This window comes from Cherax quadricarinatus, chromosome 58 (genome assembly GCF_038502225.1).
Source record: "Cherax quadricarinatus isolate ZL_2023a chromosome 58, ASM3850222v1, whole genome shotgun sequence".
Lineage (NCBI taxonomy): Eukaryota > Metazoa > Arthropoda > Malacostraca > Decapoda > Parastacidae > Cherax > Cherax quadricarinatus.
In genome coordinates, this window is record NC_091349.1 from 12,562,908 (window position 1) to 12,590,523 (window position 27,616).

General features: G+C 39.3%; 1 protein-coding gene across 7 annotated transcripts in view; it reads left to right on the forward strand.

Moving 5' to 3' along the window:
• The window catches only part of LOC128697976 (centromere protein F), a 266,000-nt gene that overhangs the window by 199,477 nt on the left and 38,907 nt on the right, over window positions 1-27,616 (forward strand). For all 7 annotated transcript variants that reach the window (XR_011393629.1, XM_070097610.1, XM_070097611.1 and 4 more), the window contains 3 exons: window positions 10,341-10,955; window positions 21,381-21,485; window positions 27,203-27,364. Coding sequence is in view for 6 of the 7 variants with exons in the window: in XM_070097610.1 (XP_069953711.1) it covers window positions 10,341-10,955; window positions 21,381-21,485; window positions 27,203-27,364 (882 nt within the window). In the remaining variant the exon portion in view is untranslated. The remainder of the gene's footprint in view (window positions 1-10,340; window positions 10,956-21,380; window positions 21,486-27,202; window positions 27,365-27,616) is intronic.

Sequence of the window (27,616 nt, forward strand, 5' to 3'; positions counted from 1 at the left end):
AGAGCGTCCTCGAACACTTCAGGTAACTGGACACTATCTTGCAAGTCTGAAGTTGCAGGAACACAGACAGGAGTGACAGGATCATCAGTGCCTGACCGCTTGGGTACGCTACTGGAAAATGCACTGGCCTGTAAGGACTTAATTCGAATGTCGTACTCTGCGGCAGCATGGCAGATCTCGGATCCAAGCTGGTAACCCCAAAATGGTACGATCAAGTCATCAATTTGGGCATGCCATCGATAAGGGTTGAGCACAATGCGTAAGTCTCGCATGGAAGCAAATCCCAGTAGAAGGTCACCAGGGAAGGTAATCTGGTCGACAACAAGGAAGGAAGCAGTGAAGTCTCTGCCTTGGATAGAAAAGGTGAGGGAAGTCCGACCTCGGACACGCAGGTGAGAACCAGCTACTCCACTAAGGGAGGACACATGAGTCGGTTCTACGAGAAGGACATGTCGTAACTGCTTATCCCTAAACAAACTAGACCTGATAATATTGACTTGCGCACCAGAGTCCATGAACAAATGAACGGGCGCATTATGAACAGATGCTTGCACTATAGGGCCTATGGTTGCATTGGAAGTTATGTGCAAACAAAAAGGTGGATTGTCATCAGCAAAGATTTGTTCCACTTCATCCCCAAAATCATCTACGTCAGAGACGTGTGAAGCAACATCATCAGCAGGATTGTCATTCTCGAGACTGCTTAAGGCTTCAAAGGAATTGTGAACGGGGATGGTGTACTCATTATCACCTACTGTCACCATGGGACGGTTTGACTGGGGCGCTCGAATTCCCCCGAATTGGAAGAATGAGCCTGGTTCTGGTAATTTTGAGAACCACGATGTCTATTTCCTCTACGGGTTCTGCGGTTGGAACGGCCACGGAAAGACCTAGAGTACTGAAGGTTGTAGAGAGCATTGCACTCAGATGTGTCATGTCCATGTATTCTACGATAAGTACAGTAGGGAAGATCTGACTGGTACTCATCATCAGCACGACGCCTCTTAGGGTGACTATCAGGACAATTAATTGCAATATGTCCACGGAAACCACAGTTGTAACAAGTCCGCTGACTATGGTTACTGAATGTACTATGAATACTACGAGGTTTATAATGACTCTATACACTGGTCCTTGGTGATCGCTGAGATGGTTGACGACCACGATTTGTCGCTGTGGCACAAACAAGAGGTGGTGCAGACTGAGGCATAGGTGAGAAATTACTTTAGATACATGGGAAAGTACCCTGGGGGCACAAGGAACGTACATGATTTAGGGCTGTAAGTGGTTCCATCGTCACAGTTGGGGGATTAGCCTCATAAGCACACACGGAAGCAAGTGGCATTAGTTCTTTGATTGCTCCAAAAGCTGCTATTTTAGCAAACGATGCTGTGGATGGTTTATCCTCGTCAGGGACAAAAGCTGAGGACTGGACAGCATTGATAAATGATGATAAAAGTTTGTCTAATCTAACAGCAAAGGCACTCAACGATTCATTAGTCATGGGAGTAGCATTCACTAGTTCCCTAAGAACGACATATGGATCAGCTGTTTTTACTGGTACGAGGAAAGAACGAATCAGTTCCTCATATTTTGACCACTTAGTAAGATTCCTGAAGTCTCGCATATCTCGCATATCAAGGAGATCAACAACGTGAACAGCAGCAGGGGATCGATGAAGAGCTTCTTTCGCAAGTCTGATAAGACTTTCCTCAGAAGGAGGACCTTCAACTAGAGCATTAACACGAGAACGAATGGCAGTAAACCATGCTTCAAGACTATGTACATGGCCATTGAATAAAGGTAACGCATCAAGGGAATCACGAGTAAAACTATAGTATCTCAGTGTCTGGGTCGGTCTGTCAGTCGCTAAGGAACTGTGAGAACTGATGACGGGAGCAGCAGTAGCCTGAGAGGTCTGAGTGTCGCCATTCACTAAAGTATCACTTGACGGTATGTGAGACATAATGGCAAAGAAGTTGCACAAGAACAAATAAGGAAAAAATAATGAACAATAAAAATGATACAAAATGCTAAAATTAAAATAAAAGAGATGCAACTAATTCTGCAGAAGTAATAAAAAAAAAAAAATGTCTAAGATACACTGCAAGAGGAAGGACAACTCAATGTAAAGGACTGCTGGACAAGATAAAAAAATTACATTTACATTTACAAGTAAAAAAATATTACTGGAGACTGAAATGCAAAATGAGCTGTCTGTACTCTTGCTAATAAAGGAATTAACTAATAAAATTGTAATTCAATATAAAAAGTATAAAATAAAATCACTAAATTGTATGCAACGAGAGATAACTGGGAAATTTAAATATTTTCTAAGAATGCATAAACAAAATTAAAATATAATGCAAAGACAACATAAGGAAAAATAATAAAATGAAAAACAAGACTCAAACAATAATGAACTGAGAATAATAATGTCAATAAAAGAAAATAATTCACTGCAGAACAAGTGCAACAAAATAAGGTGTAGAAATAATCAATGTAGTAATAAAAGTTACACTGGGAAAATGTTGGTTAAATAATAAAATAAAAATATGAAGAAAAACTGATTGAACACTTTAACTCTTAATTGTAAATTAGACAAAACAATTTACTCAAACAGAGTAAAGAAAACACTTTATGTTAAAAAAGAAATTGAAATTACACTAAGAGTGAATTTGTTCAAAGAAATATGAAAAATATGAATAAAAATAAAACAAGAAACAAAACTGGAAGTGTAACACTTACAAGTGGCGGGGCACACAACACTTACAAGTGGCGGGGCACACACAACATATTCACTTATTCATTTTTGTTTAGTATATTCTTACAACAAAATTTTGCTGTGACTGATACGACAAAAATTGCTGGCAAAATAATGGTACACGAGTCTGCGAAAAAAATCAGGGAATGAGACACTGCTGGCATACGAAAAAAAAAAGGTACACAAGTCTGCGAAAAAATCAGGGAATGAGACACTGCTGGCATACGAAAAAAAGACACACAGAAATAAATGGATAATTTAGTATACTGGGATGAATATCACTGCATGAACTACAATGACAAATACTGGAGAATACAATGCTGAAAGAATACAAAAAAAAATGAATGAATTACTTCACACGGAATGACTGACTGGTACACTACACAATAATACTTACTACAGGCAGAGAGTAGCATAAAAAAAAAACACAGAAAAAAAAAATATATGAGATGAGCGATAACACGGAAAAATATTGCAAAAAATAGAGTCAAAGAAACACTGAGTCTACACTGAAAACACAAAGCTTAGAGTACACAAGAAATTCACTGTAAATGTCTCACACACGCAAATGTCTTTAAATGCAGGAAAATGTCTCTAGAAAATTATCACTGAAGTCTGGAGTAGAAGACGGGATGACTAGTGATGAGGGGAAGACGTCCTGTGCGGTGATGACGCCTCCTACACTCACACTGTCGTCGTGAAGAAATCTGCTTTCTCGGTGAACTCACATAACTGGCTTTATCGTTGGCTCTCAGCTACAATCTCTTGACCAATTATGTGAGCCAAAACAGTACTAGGACCCGGTACAAGGGTGCAAACAGCCACAGGTAGATGAGTGAAGAGTGTGTGGCGGGTGGTGGGGGCAGCGGAACAAGCTGGCCCTGTGCGCTCTCACTGCCACACACTTCTCACCACGCACAAGGTGGCTTAACTAAATCACAATGCCACAGGGATGATGAAGACCACTCTTACCAGCATCCAAGCACAAGCGATATATGAAACAATACTTCAGAGGAACTTGCGTGGCTTACTTCTCTCTCTCAGCTGGGTTGACTGACTGGCTTAACCCACGAGAATGGCTGACGAAGACGTGTAACGATGCACACAGCATGAAGGAGCAGGTGGATGACAGGAGACAGGCTGGATGGTAGGCTGAGGCAGGCTGACTAGCGTTCACTTCCACAGTCTGGCTTATTAACTGGCTTAATTGCAAATTCCGGGTCAACCCCTCGGAGATTGAAGCAATTAGCACACGAACTAAGCCAGGAAGCTTGAAAACTGGCTGCAACAGGCTTGCAGGCTGGAGTACACAGTGGAGAAGAGTGAGGGTAGCGAGTAGCTGGAGGTGGCGGACGGTTCACCTTTGACCTGCCGGCAACCCACAAACAGTCTTCTAACGTCTGAAATACCCTTAAATCCACGCCCACACCGGTGCCACCATTTATCATGTGGGTTTTCGAAACGTGGATGGGTAAAGAATACGTACTCACGTAGGCTGGTAGTACGTATAATATATAACGGAAAGTGTGGGAAGGCACCAACAGCCGACCTGCCTCTCTCTGCTCCCTATCTTGACTGACCCACCAGTGCCCCAGTGCCTACGGGTGAGGTGTTTGAAATCCTGCTATGGTCAGCAGCAACATAACAGTCAGTGATTCACGCAGAGACGGTTGGTAGTGAGTCATCTACTGGTACACTGGTTACTGGTAACTGGTTACAAGGAACTGGTACTACTACTGAGAAATCTTCTATTTTTTTGTTTGAATAAAAATTCAAAATAGAAAGCAAGAGTAATATCAGGAATGTCTGCATTGTTCATTCTGGACCCTATTTTGAAATTGTCATATTTTTTTAATTTTCGTGAAATTGGCCAAATTGCAAATTTCTGACCACGTTATTGGATAGTTGAAATCGGTAAATGGGCAGTTTCTTGTACTCAATCGATAGAAAAAATGAAGTTCTAATGAAATAGCTATGAGTTTGGTCGATTGGAACAATGGAATTAGCCAAAAATAGGGCTCAATGTGGATGAAATCGCCAATCCGTAAATATCGCCGAGGTCGCTAACCTCGCGAGAGCGTAATTCCATAAGATTTGGGGTTGCAACAGTCAAGCGGTTAAACCTTGCATAATAGGAACTTAAAGAATATACTTGAAGTATGGTATGCAACACTAAGACGTAGGAATTTAATTAAATTCTAGCAAAATAAATTGTTGCCAGGTACAATTTTTACAACATTAGGTGGCATTTATTACATTAATTTAAAAACTAGATCTTTCTTTTTTCTTTCAACGTACCGGCTATATCCCACAGAAGCAGGGTTGCCCAAAAAGAAAAGCAAAAGTTTCTCTTTTTGCTCCCGGCATTTTAGTCGCCTCTTAAGACGCACATGGCTTATGGAGGAAGAATTCTCTTCCACTTCCCCATGGAGATAAGGGGAAATAAACAAGAACAAGATCTAGTAAGAAAATAGAAGAAAATCCAGAGGGGTGTGTATATATGTGCATATACATGCATGTGTAGTGTGACCTAAGTGTAAGTAGAAGTAACAAGATGTGCCTGAAATCGTGCAGGTATGAGACAAAAGACACACCAGCAATCCTACCATCATGTAAAACAGTTACAGGCTTTCATTTTACACTCACTTGGCAAGACGGTAGTACCTCCCTGGGTGGCTGCTGTTTTCCAACCTACTACCTAGGAAAAGCTAGATATAATGGCAATTTTTGGTAGCAAATCTCAGTACAGAATATTGAAATAGTGCTCATAATACAAAACAGTAGAAGCTATTTACAAATAGAGATAGGATAAATTATTTGACTTGTGTGTAAGCACATAGTGCATGCTATAGCTTAATTTTTAATTGAGTAAAAATTTTGTAATTTTTTAGTTCATCAGGTTATTCCACACTTTTGGTCCTTTAATTTGCATAAAATAGGTATTTGCTTCTGGTGTGGTGCTCATGTGTTCTGTTACAGTTTTTAGGAATCTCTTGAGTTCAGCATCAGCATTACAATGCAGTGTTTTGAACATGTGGATTGAGCAATAGTATGTTTTACCCATTAACCCTTTGAGGGTCGACAGGCCCTCTCCGAAACTCGTTCTCAGGGTCGGCCAAATTTAAAAAAAAAAAAAAATTATTTTCTCTTATGAAAAGATAGAGAATCTTTTCCCGATCATAAAGACACCAAAAGTTTGAAATTTGATAGAAAACTTACAGAATTATGCTCTCGCAAAGTTAGCGGTCTCGGCGAAGTTTACGCATCGGCGATTTTGCCCACTTTGAGCCCCATTTTCGGCCAATTTCACTGTACTAGTCGACAAAAAACATGAATATTCCGGTAGAACTCCATTTTTTCTATCGAATGGGTGCAAGAAACCACTCATTTATGAAATACAACTATCCAGTACAGTGGTCAGAATTTAGCAATTTTGCCAATTTCACACAAATTTCAAAAGATGCCAATTTCCGAATAGGGTCCAGAATAAACAAGAAAGACATTCCTGGCACTAAAATGACATTTCCTCTAGTCATTAGTCACGTCTCAAGGCCCCTCTTATATTCTTTTGCTTTCCAGTTTGAATTTTTATTTTCACAAAAAATATAAGATTTACTCTTATGCAGACTACTGCATTAGTGTAAAAAATGGTATAAATATTATTGGTGCACTTGTGAAAGAATATTAGACTCACCAGTTGACGTGTATTGCACGCTTGGCACGATTTGTTTACTTTTGAAGTTTGGTAAAAATCGAACATTTCTGCTACTTTGAGCTCAATTTCAAGGCACCTTTCTTTGTAAAACCAGTCAAAATCATCTCAATTTCTGTAATATGTCTTCCATTCTATAAAATGAGACCAAGAAAACTAGAATACAACAATAAATACCATACGAAAATACACTGCAAAGTCGCTGATTTATTAAAAAAAAAATGGTCAAAGTTTTTTTTTCTCATTATGCACTGTGTGCTGCAGGATTTTTTTTAGACTGTGCACACTGACCACATAGACCCATTCTTTCATATGAAGGCCTACCAGCTTTCTCCCACTAGATTTGAGGCCGCTAGAATTTATGAGTACTAGTACGTCAAAAACCCCTACGCGTAAGACGTACTAGTACGACGAAAACCCTCAAAGGGTTAACTGTCACCTTTAGTTTCATTCACTTCCTATCCTCTATTACCCACTGACACCAATCTCCTTTTTCTCCATGTGCCTCTTACTCTTCCCATAACTACCACTAAATAATGATCTGAAATATCAGATATTTCTCTAAAAACATGTGCATCCATAAATTTACCCATCAATACCTAGTCTACCAAATTATTGTCATTTTACACTTAATACTATGTTTACTTATCCTGTTTTCTTTATTTTTTTAATAATTGTTACATAACTATTTTTTTTTTTTTTTTTTTTTTTTTCAACAAGTCGGTCGTCTCCCACCGAGGCAGGGTGACCCAAAAAAGAAAGAAAATCCCCAAAAAGAAAATACTTTCATCATCATTCAACACTTTCACCACACTCACACATTATCACTGCTTTTGCAGAGGTGCTCAGAATACAACAGTTTAGAAGCATATACGTATAGAGATACACAACATATCCCTCCAAACTGCCAATATCCCAAACCCCTCCTTTAAAGTGCAGGCATTGTACTTCCCATTTCCAGGACTCAAGTCCGACTATATGAAAATAACCGGTTTCCCTGAATCCCTTCACTAAATATTACCCTGCTCACACTCCAACAGATCGTCAGGTCCCAAGTATCATTCGTCTCCATTCACTCCTATCTAACACGCTCATGCATGCTTGCTGGAAGTCCAAGCCCCTCACCCACAAAACCTCCTTTACCCCCTCTTTCCAACCCTTTCGAGGACGACCCCTACCCCTCTTTCCTTCCCCTATAGATTTATATGCTTTCCATGTCATTCTACTTTGATCCATTCTCTCTAAATGACCAAACCACCTCAACAACCCCTCTTCTGCCCTCTGACTAATGCTTTTATTAACTCCACACCTTCTCCTAATTTCCACACTCCGAATTTTCTGCATAATATTTACACCACACATTGCCCTTAGACAGGACATCTCCACTGCCTCCAACCGTCTCCTTGCTGCTGCATTTACCACCCAAGCTTCACATCCATATAAGAGTGTTGGTACTACTATACTTTCATACATTCCCTTCTTTGCCTCCATAGATAACGTTTTTTGACTCCACATATACCTCAACGCACCACTCACCTTTTTTCCCTCATCAATTCTATGATTAACCTCATCCTTCATAAATCCATCCGCCGACACGTCAACTCCCAAGTATCTGAAAACATTCACTTCTTCCATACTCCTCCTCCCCAATTTGATATCCAATTTTTCTTTATCTAAATCATTTGATACCCTCATCACCTTACTCTTTTCTATGTTCACTTTCAACTTTCTACCTTTACACACATTCTCAAACTCATCCACTAACCTTTGCAATTTTTCTTTAGAATCTCCCATAAGCACAGTATCATCAGCAAAAAGTAACTGTGTCAATTCCCATTTTGAATTTGATTCCCCATAATTTAATCCCACCCCTCTCCCGAACACCCTAGCATTTACTTCTTTTACAACCCCATCTATAAATATATTAAACAACCATGGTGACATTACACATCCCTGTCTAAGACCTACTTTTACCGGGAAGTATTCTCCCTCTTTTCTACACACCCTAACCTGAGCCTCACTATCCTCATAAAAGCTCTTTACAGCATTTATTAACTTACCACCTATTCCATATACTTGCAACATCTGCCACATTGCTCCTCTATCCACTCTATCATATGCCTTTTCTAAATCCATAAATGCAATAAAAACTTCCCTACCTTTATCTAAATACTGTTCACATATATGCTTCAATGTAAACACTTGATCTACACATCCCCTACCCACTCTGAAACCTCCTTGTTCGTCCGCAATTCTACATTCTGTCTTACCTCTAATTCTTTCAATTATAACCCTACCGTATACTTTTCCTGGTATACTCAGTAAACTTATTCCTCTATAATTTTTACAATCTCTTTTGTCCCCTTTCCCTTTATATAAAGGGACTATACATGCTCTCCGCCAATCCCTAGGTACCTTCCCCTCTTTCAAACATTTATTAAACAAAAGTACCAACCACTCCAACACTATATCCCCCCCTGCTTTTAACATTTCTGTCATGATCCCATCAGTTCCAGCTGCTTTACCCCCTTTCATTTTACGTAATGCCTCACGTACCTCCACCACACTTACAGTCTGCTCTTCTTCACTCCTAAAAGATGGTATACCTCCCTGGCCAGTGCATGAAATTACCGCCTCCCTTTCTTCCTTAACATTTAAAAGTTCCTCAAAATATTCTCGCCATCTACCTAATACCTCCCTCTCCCCATCTACTAACTCCCCTACTCTGTTTTTAACTGACAAATCCATACTTTCCCTAGGCTTTCTTAACTTGTTTAACTCACTCCAAAATTTTTTCTTATTTTCATTAAAATTTCTTGACAGTGCCTCTCCCACTCTTTCATCTGCTCTCCTTTTGCACTCTCTCACCACTCTCTTCACCTTTCTTTTACTCTCCATATACTCTGCTCTTCTTATAGCACTTCTGCTTTGTAAAAACCTCTCGTAAGCTACCTTTTTCTCTTTTATCACACCCTTTACTTCATCATTCCACCAATCACTCCTCTTTCCTCCTGCCCCCACCCTCCTATAACCACAAACTTCTGCCCCACATTCTAATACTGCATTTTTAAAACTATTCCAACCCTCTTCAACCCCCCCACTACTCATCTTTGCACTAGCCCACCTTTCTGCCAATAGTCGCTTATATCTCGCCCTAACTTCCTCCTCCCTTAGTTTATACACTTTCACCTCCCTCTTACTTGTTGTTGCCACCTTCCTCTTTTCCCATCTACCTCTTACTCTAACTGTAGCTACAACTAAATAATGATCCGATATATCAGTTGCCCCTCTATAAACATGTACATCCTGGAGCCTACCCATCAACCTTTTATCCACCAATACATAATCTAACAAACTACTTTCATTACGTGCTACATCATACCTTGTATATTTATTTATCCTCTTTTTCATAAAATATGTATTACTTATTACCAAATTTCTTTCTACACATAGCTCAATTAAAGGCTCCCCATTTACATTTACCCCTGGCACCCCAAAATTACCTACTACTCCCTCCATAACATTTTTACCCACTTTAGCATTGAAATCCCCAACCACCATTACTCTCACACTTGATTCAAAACTCCCCACGCATTCACTCAACATTTCCCAGAATCTCTCTCTCTCCTCTACACTTCTCTCTTCTCCAGGTGCATACACGCTTACTATAACCCACTTTTCACATCCAATCTTTATTTTACTCCACATAATCCTTGAATTTATACATTTGTAGTCCCTCTTTTATAATATGTATTGATTTTTTGTTCTCTTGAATATTATTAAATTGCCCAATATTGCTGTTTAAATAGACCTTTGAAGAGGCTTTAATACTTTTTGTGTGTTCTCATGTCTGTCATTTCACAGATTCGGAGGGAGAATGCTGATCTGATTGCTCGTTTTGTGCAAGTAGAAAAAGCTAACAAAGCGCTACATCTGACAGTGTGTCGTCTCAGGAAGAAGGAAGCAGAGTTGACCCTTCAGCTAGAGGCAGCTTCATTGACAGGAGATACTGTCTCAGCATCTCAAACCTCCTCACATGCTGAGTCAGTTGAGGATCATGATGTTATGCTACAGGAGCCAAGCAACATGGACTCAGATACATCAGAAACTGTGTCTGTACAGCTGAGAGCTGCTGAAGCTACCATTGTTTCTCTACAGCATCAACTAAATACTACGAGTAAAGAGTTGGAATCGCTTAGAGAGAGTAATCATAACATGCAATCGGAGGAGTGTGACAAACGGATTAGTGATGTTTCTACTGAAGAATCAGACATCATTGCTCTGAAGAGAGAGATTCTTGACCTCAAGAATGAAGTAGCAGCCAAAGAAAGGCTCATTCAAGAAATGGGAGGAAATACAGAAACTCTTGGGCTAGAGATTGATAATTTAGAGACTGGTAATTACAGCAATGTTACTCAACCTCAAGAATGTTATGTAGAGACTTCACCAAGAAAATCCTCTAAAGTAGAAGAGCCAGAAGTAAGATTTTCTTGTATAAAGTATGTTTGAAATTTAGATTTTTCCACTCATGACTAATACCTTTTGTAAGGATAATTTGCTGTATAGCCCTTGTGGCTTAGCGCTTCTTTTTGATTATAATAATAATAATGTAAGGATAATGTGATACTTATTATATATTGTTTGTTACAAAAGCAATAAAGAATGTTTATGTGGATAGTGATGCTCTGGTTAGAGTATGTAGGAGGGAAAGGGGGGGGGGGACTATTTCCCTTTAAAAGTAGGTCTTAAATAGGGATATGTGATGCCATTATGGTTGTTTAATACATTTATTGATGGGCTTGCAAGAAGGGTGAATATTAGGGTGTTGGGGCAAGGTGTGGTTTTAAAAGATGTTGGAACTAATACAAAGTGGGAGCTCTCAGTTTGCTCTTTACCAATGACAGCTCTCTTTGGGAGATTCTGAAGACAAGTACGAAAAGTTTGGATGATGTATTTGGGAGGGCATGTAGAAGTAGGAAAGCTAAAGTGAGCAAGTTGATGATGGGAACAAAATGTTTAGGCAGTGATAGATTGAATATCAGTTGGAGGGAGTATGGAGGAAGTAGATTTATTTTTTTTTTTTTTTTTTTTTTTTTTTTTTTTTTTTTTTTTTTTTTTTTTTTTATTATCACACCGGCCGATTCCCACCAAGGCAGGGTGGCCCGAAAAAGAAAAACTTTCACCATCATTCACTCCATCACTGTCTTGCCAGAAGGGTGCTTTACACTACAGTTTTTAAACTGCAACATTAACACCCCTCCTTCAGAGTGCAGGCACTGTACTTCCCATCTCCAGAACTCAAGTCCGGCCTGCCGGTTTCCCTGAATCCCTTCATAAATGTTACTTTGCTCACACTCCAACAGCACGTCAAGTATTAAAAACCATTTGTCTCCATTCACTCCTATCAAACACGCTCACGCATGCCTGCTGGAAGTCCAAGCCCCTCGCACACAAAACCTCCTTTACCCCCTCCCTCCAACCCTTCTTCTTCTCTTTTTTAGTAATTGTATACAGGAGAAGGGGTTACTAGCCCATTGCTCCCGGCATTTTAGTCGCCTCATACGACACGCATGGCTTACGGAGGAAAGATTCTTTTCCACTTCCCCATGGACAATAGAAGAAATAAAAAAGAACAAGAGCTATTTAGAAAAAGGAGAAAAACCTATATGTATGTATATATATATATGCATGTGCGTGTCTGTGAAGTGTGACCAAAGTGTAAGTAGGAGTAGCAAGATATCCCTGTTATCTTAGCGTGTTTATGAGACAGAAAAAGAAACCAGCAATCCTACCATCATGCAAAACAGTTACAGGTTTTTGTTTCACAGTCATCTGGCAGGACGGTAGTACTTCCCTGGGTGGTTGCTGTCTACCAACCTACTACCTGATACTACCAGATATTTGGGAGTGGAGATGCCAGCAAATGAGTATGAAAGACGAAGTAAACCATGAGAGGAGAAGAAAGTTGTTTGTTGAAACATTTGCGGAAGACAGAAAAGGGAAAATACCAGAGTATAGTGGTACCAAAACGTGAATGGATGTGAGGCATGGTCTTTGAAGGTTGCAGTAAGGAGGAAGCTAGAGGCACTGGAGATGTCATGTTTGAGGGTAATGTGTTGTGTGAATACTATGCAGAAATTCAGATCATAGAAATCAAAAGATAGTTTGGGGTCACCAAACATTAACAACCCCTTTCAGAGGGCTGAAAGGGGTTGTTATTGTGGTTTGAGCATTTAGAGTGAATGGAGAGGGGTAGGATGATGAAATAGATGTATAAATCTTGGGGTGGAAAGTAAGAAGGGTAGGGATTGACCTTACCCTTTCTACTTTCCACCCCAAGATTACAGGAGGCTTAAGATTTAGGCCTGAGCATCTTGTAAGCTTGTGTGTACGTGCTAGATAGGAGTGAATGGAGATAAGTGGTTTTTAATGGACATGCTGTTGAAGTGTAAGAAGGGTAATGTTTATGAAGGAATTCAAGAGTAACTGATCAGTTGGACTTTAGTCCTGGAGGTGGGTAGGGCAGTGACTGATTTCTGATGTGGGGATGTTGCAGCTGCATGGGTAATCTGTTTGTGATGACAGCACTCTTCTGAAAAGACAACAGATGAGTGAATGTGTTTTCTTTGGGTCACTCTGCTTTGGTGGGAGTCGGCTGTTGAGTTAAAAAAAGAAGTGCTAATACAGTGGACCCCCGGTTAACGATATTTTTTCACTCCAGAAGTATGTTCAGGTGCAAGTACTGATCGAATTTGTTCCCATAAGGAATATTGTGAAGTAGATTAGTCCATTTCAGACCCCCAAACATACACGTACAAACGCACTTACATAAATACACTTACATAATTGGTCGCATTCGGAGGTGATCATTATGCGGGGGTCCACTGTACTTTCGTATGGATATGAGGCATGGTCTTTAACCTTTTCACTGTTGTAATTTTCAAAATAAAAGAGGAGTGATTGGTGGAATGATGAAGTAAAGGGTGTGATAAAAGAGAAAAAGGTAGCTTATGAGAGGTTTTTACAAAGCAGAAGTGTTATAAGAAGAGCAGAGTATATGGAGAGTAAAAGAAAGGTAAAGAGAGTGGTGAGAGAGTGCAAAAGGAGAGCAGATGATAGAGTGGGAGAGGCACTGTCAAGAAATTTTAATGAAAATAAGAAAAAATTTTGGAGTGAGTTAAACAAGTTAAGAAAGCCTAGGGAAAATATGGATTTGTCAGTTAAAAACAGAGTAGGGGAGTTAGTAGATGGGGAGATGGAGGTATTGGGTAGATGGCGAGAATATTTTGAGGAACTTTTAAATGTTAAGGAAGAAACAGAGGCAGTAATTTCATGCACTGGTCAGGGAGGTATACCATCTTTTAGGAGTGAAGAAGAGCAGAATGTAAGTGTGGGGGAGGTACGTGAGGCATTACGTAAAATGAAAGGGGGTAAAGCAGCTGGTACTGATGGGATCATGACAAAAATGTTAAAAGCAGGGGGGGATATAGTGTTGGAGTGGTTGGTACTTTTGTTTAATAAATGTATGAAAGAGGGGAAGGTACCTAGGGATTGGCAGAGAGCATGTATAGTCCCTTTATATAAAGGGAAAGGGGACAAAAGAGACTGTAAAAATTATAGAGGAATAAGCTTACTGAGTATACCAGGAAAAGTGTACGGTAGGGTTATAATTGAAAGAATTAGAGGTAAGACAGAATGTAGGATTGCGGATGAGCAAGGAGGTTTTAGAGTGGGTAGGGGATGTGTAGATCAGGTGTTTACATTGAAGCATATATGTGAACAGTATTTAGATAAAGATAGGGAAGTTTTTATTGCATTTATGGATTTAGAAAAGGCATATGATAGAGTGGATAGAGGAGCAATGTGGCAGATGTTGCAAGTATATGGAATAGGTGGTAAGTTATTAAATGCTGTAAAGAGTTTTTATGAGGATAGTGAGGCTCAGGTTAGGGTGTGTAGAAGAGAGGGAGACTACTTCCCGGTAAAAGTAGGTCTTAGACAGGGATGTGTAATGTCACCATGGTTGTTTAATATATTTATAGATGGGGTTGTAAAGGAAGTAAATGCTAGGGTGTTTGGGAGAGGGGTGGGATTAAATTATGGGGAATCAAATTCAAAATGGGAATTGACACAGTTACTTTTTGCTGATGATACTGTGCTTATGGGAGATTCTGAAGAAAAATTGCAAAGGTTAGTGGATGAGTTTGGGAATGTGTGTAAAGGTAGAAAGTTGAAAGTGAACATAGAAAAGAGTAAGGTGATGAGGGTGTCAAATGATTTAGATAAAGAAAAATTGGATATCAAATTGGGGAGGAGGAGTATGGAAGAAGTGAATGTTTTCAGATACTTGGGAGTTGACGTGTCGGCGGATGGATTTATGAAGGATGAGGTTAATCATAGAATTGATGAGGGAAAAAAGGTGAGTGGTGCGTTGAGGTATATGTGGAGTCAAAAAACGTTATCTATGGAGGCAAAGAAGGGAATGTATGAAAGTATAGTAGTACCAACACTCTTATATGGGTGTGAAGCTTGGGTGGTAAATGCAGCAGCGAGGAGACGGTTGGAGGCAGTGGAGATGTCCTGTTTAAGGGCAATGTGTGGTGTAAATATTATGCAGAAAATTCGGAGTGTGGAAATTAGGAGAAGGTGTGGAGTTAATAAAAGTATTAGTCAGAGGGCAGAAGAGGGGTTGTTGAGGTGGTTTGGTCATTTAGAGAGAATGGATCAAAGTAGAATGACATGGAAAGCATATAAATCTATAGGGGAAGGAAGGCGGGGTAGGGGTCGTCCTCGAAAGGGTTGGAGAGAGGGGGTAAAGGAGGTTTTGTGGGTAAGGGGCTTGGACTTCCAGCAAGCGTGCGTGAGCGTGTTAGATAGGAGTGAATGGAGACGAATGGTACTTGGGACCTGACGATCTGTTGGAGTGTGAGCAGGGTAATATTTAGTGAAGGGATTCAGGGAAACCGGTTATTTTCATATAGTCGGACTTGAGTCCTGGAAATGGGAAGTACAATGCCTGCACTTTAAAGGAGGGGTTTGGGATATTGGCAGTTTGGAGGGATATGTTGTGTATCTTTATGTGTGTATGCTTCTAGACTGTTGTATCCTGAGCACCTCTGCAAAAACAGTGATAATGTGCGAGTGTGGTGAAAGTGTTGAATGATGATGAAAGTATTTTCTTTTTGGGGATTTTCTTTCTTTTTTTGGGTCACCCTGCCTCGGTGGGAGACGGCCGACTTGTTGAAAAAAAAAAAAAAAAAAAATACCTTCTAAAATGATAAGAGAATCTAAGGGTAATCACACCAAAAATGCAAAATGTGTTGAAGACCGTGGAATAACACATTATCTGAGGGCAGTTTTAAGCCAATTACATTACTCAAACGGATCCGATTCCTGGCTAGTTTGCTTTCCTTTCTATTTATTGAATGCAAAAAACTGCCCACTTAACAGAACTTTCCTATAAATTGTGAAGAGGTTGGTAATTTAGCCAGTTTTGCACAAAACAGTAAATTTCAGTTTATAAAAGTCCAAAATAAACACTAGGCATTCCAGCCACTAAAGCAGCCTTCCCTTTTTTCATTAATCACAAACCAAGGTCTCTCCTATATAACACTTTCCCTCCTTTTTGAATCCATCATATAAAATTTCTAAGTTTTACCCTATTTCTCAGCAAATAAAATAAAAAATGATTGGTCATGGTTTAAACCATCCCAGTAATTGAAGCAGACCTAGTAAAAAACTAAACAAATAGCCTGTACATAGGAGAAAGGAGCGTATGATGACATTTCAGTTCGACTTGGACCATTTACTGCTATCTCATAAGCTCTTCCTGTGTGCGGGCTGTTTGTGTAGCGTTCCAGTCACAGTATTGTGCCTTTTTGTTCTCTAGTAAAAACTCATTAAATAGATTGGGGTGGGGTTGCAAGCCCACCCCACCCTTAGGAATATTGCCAATATGGAGTATTTCTACCAATTTGAAGCCTATTTCAAGCTCTTCTAGTCTGAAACTGTCACAAAACATCTCCATTTTACTGGTATATTTTCCATTCCATCAAAACTATGAAAACCAGCATAAAACATGTCTTGGTTACTTTTTAACCCAAACTTAAGGTGAGAGGTTAGCTGCTCCCATCATGCACTGTATGGGGCAGGAGCCTTTTTTTTTATATACTGTGCATACCCTCTGCACAGACCCATTCTCTCATGTCTAGGCCAATATTTACTGATCACAGCATAATTGAGGGCACTGTGATTGAGGCATAGATCTGTGATATAGTCAAAGGATTAAACATTATGGCTAGGAGTATACTGGTAAGTAGTTTATGATTTGAATATTATGCAGAGATTTAAGGGCAAAATTTAAAAAATGTGGGAAGAATAAAAAGGCACAATGCTGTGATGGAACAATACACAGATCTTCTTTCTTTCTTTCAACACACCGGCCGTATCCCACCAAGACAGGGTGGCCCAAAAAGAAAAACGAAAGTTTCTCTTTTAAATTTAGTAATTTATACGGGAGAAGGGGTTACTAGCCCCTTGCTCCCGGCATTTTAGTCGTCTCTTACAACACGCATGGCTTACAGAGGAAGAATTCTGTTCCACTTCCCCATGGAGATAAGAGGAAATAAATAAGAACAAGAACTAGAAAGAAAATAGAAGAATACCCAGAGGGGTGTGTATATATATGCTTGTACATGTATGTGTAGTGTGACCTAAGTGCAAGTAGAAGTAGCAAGACATATCTGAAATTTTGCATGTTTATGAGACAGACAAAAGACACCAGCAATCCTACCATCATGTAAAACAATTACAGGTTTTCGTTTTACACTCACTTGGCAGGACGGTAGTACCTCCCTGGGTGGTTGCAATACACAGATAATTCATTCCAACTTTGAATTGTGATTTCTGCATACTGCTAGCAAGACATATTGAATGACTGATGATGAATGCATAGTTTATCTTTTTTTATAATCCTATCTTAATGATAGATGGTGTGGTTAAGTAAAAAAAAAATTTTAGGGCTGAAGATGCATTTATCTTGGTACACTGTTTTGTAGGAGGCAGTGGCTGTCTTGACATTCTAAGTACTAGCTAATTTACCAAAAATTTAAGATCTACTCAATCCTGCCTAATTTAAAATGGCTGAGAATGGTTTCAACTCGCTTTATTCCAAATTTCCACTGATAAGCTTTGTAGTGGAAATGTGCCATTTGGTAAATGTCTTTAGGTTATACTGTACTAGCTGGACCAGTGTATCTCCTGATTAAGTATGGGTAATTTTTGTTTTGTGTTGGGTAAATTTTTGTTCTGTAATGTCGAGTATACTACAGCTTCTCACTTGATGACAGAGTTTCGTTCCTGAGACCATGTTGTTAAATGAATTCATCGCTAAGTGAGGAGCATACTATAATGGTAGTAAGTTTGTGTCATCCATCTTCGATGTTGTTTTAATGTCACCTTTGCACCATTTATAACATTACTGGTATATTTTTAAATATTTATACAGTAGTGTACTGTATATTGAAATAAACAGAATAGAGGAAATCAGCTGTAATATACTTTATTTAGGTATGAATACTGGTCAAAGAGCCTGTCATAAGTCCGAGGCGTAGGTAAATGAGTACATCGATAAATGAGGAGAGGCTGTATTCTTAACCCTTTCATTCTTGGGACCCCTGATTCTAAACTCTCACACTTTGTCAAAAAATATTAAAAAAAAAAAAAAAAAAAATTCTTACCAAACCCTTAAGAATATTTTTGTGAGTGTTTTAAAAAAAAAATTTTGATCAGAACTTACCGAGATATAGAGGCGTGAAGTTGACAGAAAGTGAACTGCTTATGGCTATATCGCCGACTGCCGCTCACTCAGTAATTTTTTTTTACTTTTGTTGTATTTTTTCTTTTATTTTTTAATATTTTAGTTTTTGAAGTAACTTTCGTGGCATGTGAGACCAATATAATGTGTAATGTATATATATCCACTCATTGTATGCAACATAATAACTGCACAAATAGTATTGGAAGGTTGTTGTGTGTGTGTGGCTTTTGTTGAGGGTGCTGAGTAACATGGTTGGTGTTACAATGACGCATTATGAAATCACCACCACCCATTACCCACACTGTCTTCCCCATCACCCACATGGAAATACAGTGGAACTCCGGTTTTTGTATGGCCCGCATATCGTACAATTTGGATTTAGAACACTTTTTTGGGCGAAATTTTGTTCCAGATTTCGTACCTCAGTCTGGAAATCATACGTATCATACGCGTTCGCCTGCCCAGGACGCCATCAGTCTGGCTCTGTCACTGGTTGAGTGAGCATTCATCTGAAACATTTCACAATTTTTGTCCTTGTTTATTGATTGCGACTGCGAAATAAGCCACTATGGGCCCAAAGAAAGTTCCTAGTGCCAGCCCTATGGTAAAGGTGAGAAACATGATAAAATTCAAGAAAGAGATTGTAGAAAAATAAGAAAGTGGCATACGTTGTAGAAAAATAAGAAAGTGGCATACGTTTAGCTGAGCTTGCCAGGATATATGGGAAGTCGAGAAGGATTTTGAAGGGTTTGAGGCTGACCCTGTTGCCCCTATGCCTGTTGTGGAATGTATTGTGTCTTTGGGAAAGTCCATGGGGTTGAATGCGAGTGGCCAGGATGTGAAAGAGTTGGTGGAGGACCACAGGGAAGAGCTAACCACTGAACAGCTGAGGAGGGGGAAGAGAGAGGGAAGAAGGTGTCTTCTTCTTCAGTGATTAAGGGCATGTGTGCAAAGTGGAATGAGTTGCAAACTTTTGTTGAAAGATATCACCCTGACAAAGCTGATATAAGCTGTATATGCAACATGTTCAGTGACAATACCTTGTCCCATTTTAGGCAGAAACAGAGCTCTCTGGACAGATTTTTAGTGTGATAGGGGTTCAGTGCCAGTAAAAAAAACAAAGGGAAGTAACCCCAGAGAGGGCTTTGATACCTGAAGTCCTTATGGTTAGTAGTAATCTAAAACCAAGACAACAGTGCATTAATGTTTGCAATCAAGCTAACAGAATCCTTGGCATCATAGCAAGAAGTATAAATAATAGGGGTCCTCAGGTTGTTCTTCAGCTGTGTATATCTTTGGTTAGGCCTGATTTAGATTATGCTGCGCAGTTTTGGTCACCGTTTTACAGAATGGATATAAATGCACTGGAAAATGTGCAAAGGAGGATGAGAAAGTTGATCCCATGTATCAGAAATCTTCCCTATGAGGATAGACTGAGGGCCCTGAACCTGCACCCTCTAGAAAGGTGTAGAATTAGGGGGGATGTGATAGGGATGTATAAATGGAAAACAGGAATTAATAAAGGGGATGTAATTAGCGTGCTAAAAATATCTAACAGACAGGACTCACAGCAATGGCTTTAAATTGGAAAATTTCAGATTCAGGAAGGATATAGGAAAGCACTGGTTTGGTAATCAAGTTGTGGATGAGTGGAACAAACTCCCGAGTACCGTCATAGACGCTAAGACGTTGTGTAGTTTTAAAAATAGGTTGGATAAATACATGAGTGAGTGTGGGTGGGTGAGAGTTGGTCCTGACTAGCTTGTGCTACTAGGTCGGATGCACTGATCCTCCCTTAAGTGATGTGTCTGACCTCACTAGGTCAAGGCATTGGCTTAAGCCGGTACGAGAATTGGAGCTGCCTCGCATAGGCCAGTAGCCCTGTTGCAGTGTTCCTTCTTTCTTATGTTCTTATAACCTCAACTTCCTCTCCCCTCCTCGCCTTCTTCAATACGCCAACAAGAATCTTCAATAAAGGTATGTAATGTTCGTTTATCATTAAAATTAGTTATTTATATTTATTTCTCATTGTTTTCTGTGTGTAAGACTATATTCTTTTAAAAATGTATTTTTTGTTAATAATTTTGGGTGTCTGGAATGGATTAATTGTATTTACTTTATTTCTTATAGGAGATATTAATTCAGTTTTCGTACGTTTCGGTTTTAGACCGTCCTTCTGGAACGGATTAAGTACGAAAACCGGAGTTCCACGATAAGTCACTTTGACTTTTTTAGGTTCTTCCTTCCTTCCTTCCTTCCTTCCTTCCTTCCTTCCTTCCTTCCTTCCTTCCTTCCTTCCTTCCTTCCTTCCTTCCTTTCTTTCTTTCTTTCTTTTCTTTTCTTTTCTTTGTGTCTTTCTGTCTGACTGTCTTCCCTTTCTTCCCTTCTTTCTTCCCTTCTTTCTTCCCTTCTTTCCTCCCTTCTTTCTTCCCTTCTTTCTTCCCTTCTTTCTTCCCTTCTTTCTTCCCTTCTTCCCTTCTTTCTTCCCTTCTTCCTTCCCTTCGTCCTTCCTTCCTTCCCTGCTTCCTACCTTTCTTTCTTCCTTTCTTCCTTCTGGTTTCCTGGGCATTGCTTTTGGTCACAAACTCCTCAAAAACCATGAAATTCATTTTCACTGACACTTCCATCTGTGTTAGAACTGTCACTTGGGTGAAGAAGAGTCCCAGTTCGCTGGGAAGTGAGGCATTTCTTACTGCGAGGCATGGTAAACAAGGTACACTGAAATGGCATTCCCACAATGCACCACTGGCTCCACTATTTTTTTTATGCTGTGCACACTGACCACGCAGACCCATTCCACTCGCATGCAGGCCTACCAACTTTCTCCCGCTATATTTGAAGCCACTAGAATTTTGGTGTAGTATTACAGGACCAACACTGGCTCTCACACTTACACCGTAATATTACAGGACTGACAGTGAAAGGGTTAAGCTTGATAAACTTCTTGCAATTTCCTCTTTTCAATATATGGTTTATATTTTTTATCTAATCTCTGGATATAAAATTAGTTTATATCTTGTATTGGGGAAAAAAAAAGAATTATAATAGTTATGTTACTCATGTCTAAATATAACTATACTCTTCAGGATGAAGGTGGTGACATGTCTATTGGGAAGACATGTTTTGGAGTCTTAAAAGATGACAGAAAAGCACTTAAGGAGGAGCTTCAGTATATTAAGAAAGAACTCATGGTATGTAACTTTGTAGTTTTGTGATACAGGTAATATACCGGTGCATCACAGGTTCCCATGGTACCTTCTATAGGGACAGAAAGAGTAATACCAAGACCAGATTTAAACGAAAGCTAAGTGGGTTACAGTTATGGGCTTCAGTGTGAGGTGGCCCTGTCTCTAAGGAAGAACGTAAGAGCATAAGAAAGAAGGAACTCTGCAACAGGCCTACTGACCCATGCAGAGCAGGTCCATGCCCCCCCCCCAGATTAGACCAATGACCCACCCCCCAGATTAGACCAATGATTGGTTGATACACTTAAAAGAAAGTTTTAATAGTTGTATATTTTGTTTCTTATATGGTAAATAATAACCTAAGATGTTATTATATGGGATGTCTCAAGAATCATAATGACACGATTGCAAACGAACCATACCCCCGGCCGGGATTGAACCCGCGGTCATAGAGTCTCAAAACTCCAGCCCGTCGCGTTAGCCACTAGACCAGCTAGCCACAATAAGATTCATCCAACTAGGTATAATATACCTAGACCAGCTAGCCACAATAAGATTCATCCAACTAGGTATAATATACCTAGTTGGATGAATCTTATTGTGGTTAGCTGGTCTAGTGGCTAACGCGACGGGCTGGAGTTTTGAGACTCTATGACCGCGGGTTCAATCCCGGCCGGGGGTATGGTTTATATGGGATGTGTTGAGTCCTGGAGGTGGGAAGTACAATGCTTGCACTTTGAAGGATGGGTTTAGGATATTGGCTGTTTGGGGTGGCATCTAAACTGTTGTATCTGGGTGCCTCTGCAAAGACTGATTGTGTGAATGATGGTGAAAGTGTTTTTTTTTTTTTTTTTTTTTTTTTTTTTTTTTTTTTTTTTTTTTGGTCACCCTGCCTCGTTGGGAGACGATTGATGTGTTGAAAGAAGAAAAGTGTTAGGTTTGATATAGCTTTAGACTTCAGCATACCAAATCCTTGTTTAAATTATTATAATAGGAAAGCACTAAACATATATGGGCTATAGAGCACCTGGGGAATTGGGGATTATTAAGTTTTATTTTAGGAATGCTGCCTTTCACCAGCATCAAATCACCCATAAGTGGACCTCTAGACTGTTTTGGTGTTGTCTTTCCCAATACTTATGTAATAGAGGGAAGAGATACTAGATAAATTATATACTTTTTTTTTTTCTTTCAACAAGTGGGCCGTCTCCCACCGAGGCAGGGTGACCCACAAAGAAAGAAAAATCCCCAAAAACAAGTTACTTTCATCATCATTCAACTCTTACACCCCACTCACACATAATCACTGTTTTTGCAGAGGTGCTCAGAACACAACAGCTTAGAAGCATATATGTATAAAGATACACAACATATCCCTCCAAACTGCCAATATCCCAAACCCCTCCTTTAGAGTGCATTGTACTTCCCATTTCCAGGACTGAAGTCCAGCTATATAAAAATAACCGGTTTCCCTGAATCCCTTCACTAAATATTACCCTGCTCACACTCCAACAGATCGTCAGGTCCCAAATACCATTCATCTCATTCACTCCTATCGAACACGCTCATGCACGCCTGCTGGAAGTTCAAGCCCCTCGCCCACAAAACCTCCCTTACCCCTTCCTTCCAACCTTTTCGAGGACGACCCCTACCCCGCCTTCCTTCCCCTACAGATTTAATGCTCTCCATGTCATTCTACTTTGATCCATTCTCTCTAAATGACCAAACCACCTCAACAACCCCTCTTCAGCCCTCTGACTAATACTTTTATTAACTCCACACCTTCTCCTAATTTCCACATTCCGAATTTTCTGCATAATATTTACACCACACATTGCCCTTAGACAGGACATCTCCACTGCCTCCAACCTCCTCCTCGCTGCTGCATTCACAACCCAAGCTTCACACCCATATAAGAGTGTTGGTACTACTATACTTTCATACATTCCCTTCTTTGCCTCCATAGATAACATTTTTTGACTCCACATATACCTCAACGCACCACTCACCTTTTTTCGTTTATCAGTTCTATGATTAACCTCATCCTACATAAATCCATCTGCCGACATGTCAACTCCCAAGTATCTGAAAACATTCACTTCTTCCATACTCCTCCCCAATTTGATATCCAATTTTTCTTTATCTAAATTATTTGATACCCTCATCACCTTACTCTTTTCTATGTTCACTTTCAACTTTCTACCTTTACACACACTCCCAAACTCATCCACTAACCTTTGCAATTTTTCTTTAGAATCTCCCATAAGCACAGTATCATCAGCAAAAATCTACTGTGTCAATTCTCATTTTGTATTTGATTCCCCGTAATTTAATCCCACCCCTCTCCCGAGCACCCTAGCATTTACTTCTTTTACAACCCCATCTTTAAATATATTAAACAACCATGGTGACATTACACATACCTGTCTAAGACCTACTTTTACTGGGAAGTAGTCTCCCTCTCTTCTACACACCCTAACCTGAGCCTCACTATCCTCATAAAAACTCTTTACAGCATTTAGTAACTCACCACCTATTCCATATACTTGCAATATCTGCCACATTGCTCCCCTATCCACTCTATCATATGCCTTTTCTAAATCCATAAATGCAATAAAAACTTCCCTACCTTTATCTAAATATTGTTGAAAAAAAAAAAAAAAAAAAAAAAAAAAAAATATATGCTTCAATGTAAACACTTGATCTACACATCCCCTACCCTCTCTGAAACATCCTTTGCTCATCCGCAATCCTACATTCTGTCTTAATAAAGTACTGAGGGTGTCGAACCAGGTAAGAACCAGAAATAATGGATTTAAGTTGGATAAATTTAGATTTAGAAAGGACATAGGTAAGTACTGGTTTTCTAAAAGAGTTGTAGATGCGTGGAACAGTCTTCCCAGTGGGGTGATAGAGGCTAGGTCCTTGGGTAGCTTTAAGAAGAGAATGGACAAATATATGAGTGGGAGGGGCAGGGTTTGATTGGTGTCATTGGGTACGGGAGTTATTTCTTGGGTAGCTTAAGGTAGAGGTCGTTTTGATGACCTGCCTCGCATGGGCCAGTAGGCCTTCTGCAATGTTCCTCCATTCTTATGTTCTTACCTCTAATTCCTTCAGTTATAAGCCGACCGTACACTTTTCCTAGTATACTCAGTAAACTTATTCCTCTATAATTTTTACAATCTCTTTTGTCCCCCTTCCCTTTATATAAAGGGACTATACATGCTCTCCGCCAATCCCTCGGTACTGTCCCCTCTTTCATACATTTATTAAACAAAAATGCCAAACACCCCAACACTATATCCCCCCTGCTTTAACATTTCTGTCATGATCCCGTCAGTTCCAGCTGCTTTACCCCCTTTCATTCTACGTAATGCCTCACGCACCTCCCCCACACTCACATCCTGTTCTTCTTCACTCTTAAAAGATGGTATACCTCCCTGGCCAGTGCATGAAATTAATGCTTCCCTTTCTTCGTCGACATTTAAAAGTTCCTCAAAATATTCTCGCCATCTATCCAAAACCTTCTTCTCCCCATCTACTAACTCCCCTACTGTTTTTAACTGACAAATCCATTTGTTCCCTAGGCTTTCTTAACTTGTTTAACTCACTCCAAAATTTTTTCTTATTTTCATTAAAATTTCTTGACAGTGCCTCTCCCACTCTATCATCTGCTCTCCTTTTGCACTCTCTCACCACTCTCTTCACCTTTCTTTTTCTCTCCATATACTCTACTCTTCTTATAACACTTCTGCTTTGTAAAAACCTCTCATAAGCTAACTTTTTCTCTTGTATCACACCCTTTACTTCAGTCCACCAATCACTCCTCATTCCTCCTGCACCCACCCTCCTATAACCACAAACTTCTGCCCCCACATTCTAATACTGCATTTTTAAAACTATTCCAACCCTCTTCAACCCCCCCACTACTCATACTTGCACCAGTCCGCCTTTCTGCCAATAGCTGCTTATATCTCACCCGAACTTCCTCCTCCCTTAGTTTATACACTTTTATCTCCCTCTTACTTGTTGTTGCCATTTTCCTCTTTTCCCATCTACCTCTTACTCTAACTGTAGCTACAACTAAATAATGATCCGATATATCAGTTGCCCCTCTATAAACGTGTACATCCTGGAGCCTACCTATCAACCTTTTATCCACCAAAACATAATCTAACAAACTACTTTCATTACGTGCTATATCTTGTATATTTATTTATCCTCTTCTTCATAAAATATGTATTACTTATTACCAAACCTCTTTCTACACATAGCTCAATTAAAGGCTCCCCACTTTCATTTACCCCTGGCACCCCAAATTTACCTACTTCTCCCTCCACAACGTTTTTGCCCACTTTAGCATTGAAATCCCCAACAACCATTACTCTCACACTTGGTTCAAAACTCCTCATGCATTCACTCAACATTTCCCAAAATCTCTCTCTCTCCTCTACACTTCTCTCTTCTCCAGTGCATATACGCTTACTGTAACCCACTTTTCACATCCTACCTTTATTTTACTCTACATAATCCTTGAATTAATACATTTATAGCCTCTCTTGTCCTGCCATAACTTATCCTTCAACATTATTGCTGCTCCTTCTTCAGCTCTAACTCTATTTGAAACCCCTGACCTAATCCCATTTATTCCTTTCCACTGAAACTCTCCTACCCCATTCAGCTTTGTTTCACTTAAAACCAGGACATCTAGCTTCTTCTCATTCATAACATCCACAGTCATCTCTTTCTTATCATTCACACAACATCCACGCACATTCAGACATCCCACTTTGACAATTTTCTTCTTATTCTTTTTAGTAATTATTACAGGAAAAGGGTTACTAGCCTATTGTTCCTGGTATTTTAGTTGACTTTTACAGCATGCATGGCTTACGGAGGAAAGATTCTTATTCCACTTCCCCATGGATATAAAAGGAAAAGTAATAAGACCAAGAACTATTAAGATAAAATCAAAGAAAACTCAGATGAGTGTGTATAAATAAACATGTACATGTATGTGTAGTGTGACCTAAGTGTAAGTAGAAGTAGTAGTAAATTGGGATCTACCTTCCTAATTATAGCTTTAGATGACTTGAATCAATACAGTAATCATTTACCTCCATGAATCTTTTCTCATAAATAATGCTTTGTCTTTGACTTTCTGGCTTGTACTTGTATGAAATAAAGGTCATAAACTCATTATTTAAACTGTCATATCTGGGCACCTCTGCAAAGATAGTGATTGTGTGAATGATGGTGAAAGTGTTCCTTTCTTTTTGGGTCACCCTGCCTCGTTGGGAGATGGCTGACATGTTAAAAAAGAAAAGGTTATTCATTACGTGAAGTTGATAAATAAATGTTAAACTATACTCCTCACACTGATTGGTTCAGAAATTATCTGCACTGCCTTTCATCCCTTACAAAAATGTTTCTTGTATATTCTTATGATTTTTTTAATTGGTTCTTACAAAAATATAGAAACTTTACTATTCGTTGATTATCCTGTGTGAACAAATTCAGAAAAAAAGTTGAACATTTTTAAAATATAGAGTACTTGCTTAGTTGTTCTAGCAGGAAGGATCATACATCTGCCAGTTGTAGTAAGATATGGATGAGGGAAAATATTTCAATAATTACTTACATAATGTTGTTTTATTTTATAGGATGTTGTTTTATTTTATAGGAAGTTGTTTTATTTTATAGGATGTTGTTTTATTTTATAGGTGTCCCAGGAGCAGCTTAAGAGCAATAAATCTCTGAAGGATCAACTAAAGAATGAGCTTGATGAAGTTAGAGAGAAATTGAATCAGACATTGTATGACCTTGAAAGAACTAAAAACCAGAACAAGTTTAACAGGACTATTGCTGAAGAACTGGAAGAGAAGGTACACAATAGCAAAGTAGCTTAAAACAATTAGGAATATTGTCTGAACATGCTTAGAAGAGAATTTGAGTGATACACTTGGATGTAGGGCAAGGTTTGCTTACAATGATGTAAAGGAAAATACTATACAAGGGCAAGCAAACATTGTATGCAATGTTGTATTTGGGGATAATATTTTTTACTTAGTTGAATGAAATACTAATGCAAGCTTGTATTGTGTAGCCTGAAGGAGGAAGAGGAATTTGATGATGTG